Source organism: Saccostrea echinata, unplaced genomic scaffold (assembly GCF_033153115.1).
Source record: "Saccostrea echinata isolate AGI-Se365-2 ecotype Australia unplaced genomic scaffold, CSIRO_AGI_Sech_v1 ptg000016l, whole genome shotgun sequence".
NCBI lineage: Eukaryota > Metazoa > Mollusca > Bivalvia > Ostreida > Ostreidae > Saccostrea > Saccostrea echinata.
This window is the reverse complement of record NW_026889765.1, coordinates 19,555,912-19,562,057: the sequence shown is the minus strand read 5'-3', so window position 1 is coordinate 19,562,057 and position 6,146 is coordinate 19,555,912. Positions and strand designations below refer to the sequence as shown.

General features: G+C 33.5%; 1 protein-coding gene across 1 annotated transcript; it reads right to left on the bottom strand.

Annotated features, from left to right (window-relative positions):
* Window positions 1-307: 307 nt before the first annotated feature.
* On the bottom strand, window positions 308-4,283 carry LOC133188691 (fucolectin-1-like). Its single transcript, XM_061324194.1, is given in 3 exon segments — window positions 308-456; window positions 4,071-4,130; window positions 4,133-4,283. Coding segments are annotated over 3 exon segments (360 nt in total).
* Between the last annotated feature and the right edge of the window lie 1,863 nt (window positions 4,284-6,146).

The following is a 6,146-nucleotide window of genomic DNA, read 5'->3' as shown; positions in this document are numbered from 1 at the left end:
GAGACATTTTAGAGGTGACCACTGGCCACTAAAAATACTCAGAAATGAACATGTTTGCTTTTCAATAGTTTCATCACCTACAAAAATTTGCAAATGTAAATACAAGCAGATGTATTGCAATTTAGTAAATATAAAAGGGGAATGGTAATTGAAATATTCTCATTTTCTTGGTTTTGACAGAAACAAAGAACAAATAGACAACAATGATTTTTTTATGAGACCACATATCTACTGATTTTAAGAATAAATCAAAGAAGAAAACATTTTTCTTAAATTGTGTAATTCACAACATTCATCCAGTCTTCTTTTACTCTGGAACAACAAATACGTCAACATCACAAAGAGTCAATACAGCGGTGACCAAAGAGATTTTGACGTAGCGTCCAGTGGTAGAGGGTGGGCAGTCAATAGTGACCAATTCACCAAGTGATCCAGGTCCACCATAAAATCCACACAGTTACGAAGACGATAAGACAAATCTGCAGAAAATGAAATAGAACTGTACCCTGAAAATTCTTGCTTTTGTATGCCTGAATAAGTACAGGATTTTTAACAATGTAGTGCTGTTTAACCTCCAATGGGGAATTTTTCACTCATTTAGAGACGTCACCATATACCAGTGAAGGCCTTCAAATATAAACCTTTACTCGGCAATCAAGGTCATTGATCAGTGAGGTTTCTTTATCATGCCAATGCCTACCGTGACACGGGGCATCGGTTTTTAAGGTCTCATCCAAAAGACCCACAATTTCACTCCAAATTGCAGAGCGTTTGGCGAAGGAACAGTTGCAACCTATTTTTATCGACTTAGGTCAGTCTCAGCCGTGATTCGAACACACGACCTTCCGATTGGATCGGATGAAAAACTTGCGAAATCCTAGAAAATTTTATAGATGCAAAAACTCTTCATCACTTTTTATTTAGCACTTTTTAATTCAACAATTGGATACATGTGCATGTATATATGCGACGTTTCATCAATTAACAATATTCATTTTTATCTGAGTACATGTACGTTTATTTGATATATACCTCTGAACTCTAAATGATAAAAGATAAAACAGAGTCCGATACATCTGTTTCATATTTGGATATTTTACCCAGAAGAGACGTTAATGGTAACCTAACAACACATTTTTGATAAACGTGATGACTTCAACTTTTCAATCGTCAACTTCCCTGATCTATGTAGCAATATACATGTCACCTGCATATGGAATTAATGTCTCCCAGTTGATTCATTACGCAAGAGTATGCTCTACGTACGAACAATTTCGTATACAAAGGCAAGCTACTGACAAACAAGTTCATTGTTAGGCCATTATTTTCACACTGAATTGTCTACTGATTTTTTTTCCCTTTTGCCCGATCATGACAAGGAGCGGTTGTGACTAGTCAACATGGATGCTAACTCCACAATGGCACCTGATCCCACTTCTGATGTTTTCAAAGGTCCGTGTTTGCTCTGCTCCAAATTTGATTTAATCGACTTTTAGCTTGATTACTGTTCTTTATCTGCATTTTTCATTCTAGTATATTCTTAGAGCAGATTTGGTACTTTAAATACGAGTAATATAAATATATGATTACAGTCCCTGAAACGTTCTACTTTCCCATTTTTCCGTTCGCTCACCGTTCGTTCACCGTTCGTTCAGCGTGCGTTCACCGTTCGTTCACCGTGCGTTCACCGTTCTCTCTCCGTTCACAGTTTTGCGTTCTGCGTTCACCGTGCGCTCGCGTTCACCGTTCACAAAGCGTTCACCGTTCGCTCTCCGTTCGTTCACTTTGCGTTCACCTTGCGTTCAGCGTTCACTTATCGTTCAGTCTTCACTGTCATTCGGAACTCCAAAGTGAAAGGACTTATCTTTTTAGTAAGTAAGGATTTACGGGATTTTAAATTTAATAATTAACGTATCGTGTTTAAAGGATAATTATTTTATGGGAATAAATTATCTACAATATGTTTTATTATTATTCTAACTTAGTTGTTAGGTTATTAACTAAATTACTCTGGAAAATAAATGTTGTTATAAGTATGTACCTATGTAGAACGATGCTGAAAAATAAAATTTAAATACGGGCAATATACGGGTACTTCTAGCACTGCAACATTTTGTTGTTATGTTAAAGACGACAAGTCGTTAATGGAGAGATAATAATCCATGTCAATCAATTTACCAACTGCAGCAAAATTACAAAAGTATTTATTACTAACACGTTTTTTTTTCAATTATTATAGAAATACATTATTAGAACTAGTTCTGAGAATTATAAATAGTACTGCAGATATCCAGTTAATTAAATATCTTTGGAGCGAATTAAATTGATAGTGTGGTTAAAAATATTTATTTAAATGTAATATACTACAATTCATATATAAATTCTATTGTTAGAGAGAAAAAATTCCTTTCTTCACAATAACTATATGTTTGCCATTCAATATGATTAAGACCCCCCCCCCCCCCCCCTCCTTTTCCACGTAGATCGGTTACTTAGTCAGTATTTCCAGTATATTTTAAATTAATATTTAAAAAGAAGTTAACGCGTTTTGTAGCACAAAAATTTCAGTCTCAAAACAAACTTGCATCTAATAAAGTCATTAAACAATAATAGTTCAAAATATACACGCGCCGACGGTGGTACATGTATTTTAAATTGGCCAGGGAGTATGTTTCAAATTCATTCGAAGTGTTTATGCCCAATGTATTTTATTTATTTATTTATTGGAAAAATTGGAATCAGATTTAGAAATGCTAAAACATGTTAAAACTTCTTGGAAATACTACAGTGTAGCACTTCTCCTTTGGTGTGACGAGACTTTCACACCTGCACAGCGTCGAATGATTTTGATTGACAGGACAAGCACGTGGACTTCGTGTGAACTTGAAGCAGGAAAATAAAAACCGATTATGACTGTCAAATGAAGTGAATTTGTTGATAAATAAAAAAGGTTACTTTCACTGCCTGATATATTTAGATAAAAATTAAGAATTTTTGTTTATACAGGTACATATGTACATGTACATGCATGCATTTGTGGAAAGGGGGGCTAAAACGGAATCTCTCTCTCTCTCTCTCTCTATCTATCTATCTCTCTCTCTCTCATTTGTCCGTTTAATCAAAACTATGACACGTATTACTTAAATACCAAGTTCTGAAATTTTAATCTATAACAAATAATATGAATGCTTCTTTGTATCACCTTGTCCGAGTATAATCACGGGGAATTGTCTACAGATACATGTAGAAGTCTGCTGAATAAATCACCATTAAAAAAAATGAAAAGACACATAAATATATTATTGCATTAATTTTTTTAAATACAAGTGTATACCTGCAATACGCCCACAGACTAGCAAAATATTCTTTATTTTTTTTCTCATTATTTTACACGGAATTGCCTTGACACGGAAATTACATGTATGTTTGTTACAACCGTTGTAATTCATTCTTTAAGTCAGAAATGTACTCTTCGAAAATCATTATTTGTAATGGTTTTATATATCAAATAAGAATAAACATATTTATTTTACAACCAGAATAATTAAACTACAGCTTTTGGTAACGACAATGTTTTACAGCGACAAAAATCGTGTGATTAAACAGCTGAATTTAAACATCATACATATGTGCAGAAAATATTGTAAGAAACTTAATTAATAGTTTTATTAAATATGCATGTTTCATCTTTCTTAGGACATTTTTTGAATATTTATTTATTTTCCGCCTGACATTGAATACAATAGAATAGATACAATGCATGGAGAAGATCAGAGGTATTCCGAATAAATCGTTCATCTTGCGTTCACCGTTCGTTCACCGTTCACTTTGCGCTCGCGTTCGCGCTCCGTTCGCGTTCTGCGTTCGCTCTCCGTTCAGCGTTCACCTACCGTTCACCAAGTTGCGTTCAGCGTTCACACATCGTTCACTCACCGTTCGCTCACCGTTCGCTCTGCGTTCGTTCAGCGTTCGCTCACCGTTCAAGTGGGAAAGTAGAACGTTTCAGGGACTGTAACTATTAAGCAAAAAAAAAAAAAAAAACGCAACAATAAAAAAAATCTTATGCGTACCATATCTGTACTGATCCATCCCACGGTTGACCATTGTCACAGATATGATGTAATAAACCTAAGATCAACCCTCCACCATGATTCGTTATCAGATAATTCTGTATGGCTACAGGAGTTATGGTCAATGTTCGTGCTTCTATTTCCATCAACGGTTAAACCAGAATCATACCACATATAGGTTGATGATTGCTCTGACAGCTTGCCAACTGCCATAGTTTTAATGACTTAAAACATAGAAATTAAATAATTCAATGTTTTACACTATATCTCCATTGACAGCTTTATACACTTAATAAATTAGGAAAGCATGCATCACATGCTTTAAAGCTTCATCAAAGATGTAAAAACAAAAATCGAAGAGTGGTCAGCTATGTAGCAACCTCTGATGATACAATGCCCCTTAATAATAGAAAAATCATTAAGCGTTGCAATTTGCAACGTTAATGTCATAAACTATTTCATTACTGTAGATCACTTTCGCGACACCTTATTCTTATGTTTGCGAGGTAGACATTTTCTCTTTATTAGCGAGACAAAATTTTCACGAACTGTGGTTATTTCTTTATATAACCTTAAAAAAAAATACCAATATACGCAAGGATAATATTTTCGCGAGCACACTGCCCCGCGTAATTACGCGAAAATAAAGATTTACAGTAAAAGGTGACATTCTCAACCGCTGATGCTAAATTGCTGCTAATGAAAGAATTATATCATTAAACTGAAGAGAATGTCAATTATTAATGCAATAATTTATGACATATATCTATCATTAAGCAGCGTTTAATCATAAGCGGTTGCTACAAAGCTACATAATAAATGTATTCATTTGCATTATAATAGCATTATAGTCCGTGCATTTGCCTAGCTGCAAACAGAAAAAAAATATTCAACTTTAAAGATTTGCGATAGCATGAAAGAGTTTATGGTTCCCCAACCCTCAAATGAATATTAGAAATAATAATTCATCATTTTAGCACTAATACTGTTTCTAATACTGTTTCTAAAAATTCTCAAAAAGAGATTCTAATTTGCTGTAATTGTTAGTCTGCACGATTTATTGTGGTATACTGATCCTAATGTTTTCCAACACAAACCTTTTTGACGCTACGTGACAACCTGATTCCAAACCTGTCAATCTTTATAATAATTCTAAATACATAGATATTTCAGATGTACAAACTTTTGTCTTTTATTTTTCTTTTAAAACAAATGTTTCTATATAAAAAGAACATGCTACTTTTTTCAAATATGTGTTTTGTTGCTTTTTGAATAAAAGATAGTTTCTAAGATTATTGTATACACAGTTTAACGTTCAGATATGGAAAGAATGCGCAGGAGTTGATCCACAAAGAATGGCAATTTTTTCATCCTTAAAACGCGGTGCTACAATTTGAAAACTTTGATCCCAGAACTATATGAGTAGGCGAACACCAGCAGCAACTTACACCATTTTGGTCTCTTTTGGACATCTTCCTGTCTGTACGCATTTTTTAATTCCACAAAATTGTCTGTATAATGGAAAAGTTTATCATAAAGCTTAGTTGTTAACGTCTTTTTCAAGTAAAATATCTAAATATGAAATAGATGTGTCGGACTCTGTGGTATCTTTTATCTCAAGCATACCGGGATATATCGTATCGACATAAGAATGGAAATAGCCATTGTTAATTGACAATACGTCGTCGATATATGTAAATGTCGAGTTGAAGGCCACAGCAAGAAGTAGTAATGTGAATTTACCAATGGTATTTCTTCAGAGTTCATCATTATAGTTAATCATATTATATAGGGAAAATTATCAAATCTCAAATATATTTTAAGGAAATGCGAAGAAAAACACTAGCTATTCATTTTCTAATTGAAAATTGATCAACAAATATAATTTAGGATAAAAAGATATAGGTATCCATGCATTTGGAAAAAAATGCATCTTTTTTATGCTTATACAGTATTTAAGTTCTTCTTTTTACTTAAATTGTTATATTATATATAGTGTAAAAAGCTTGTGCTATCATTACAAGGCATCACATATCACATCTAATTTCATATCATGCTAATAAGCTGTGGTATCTA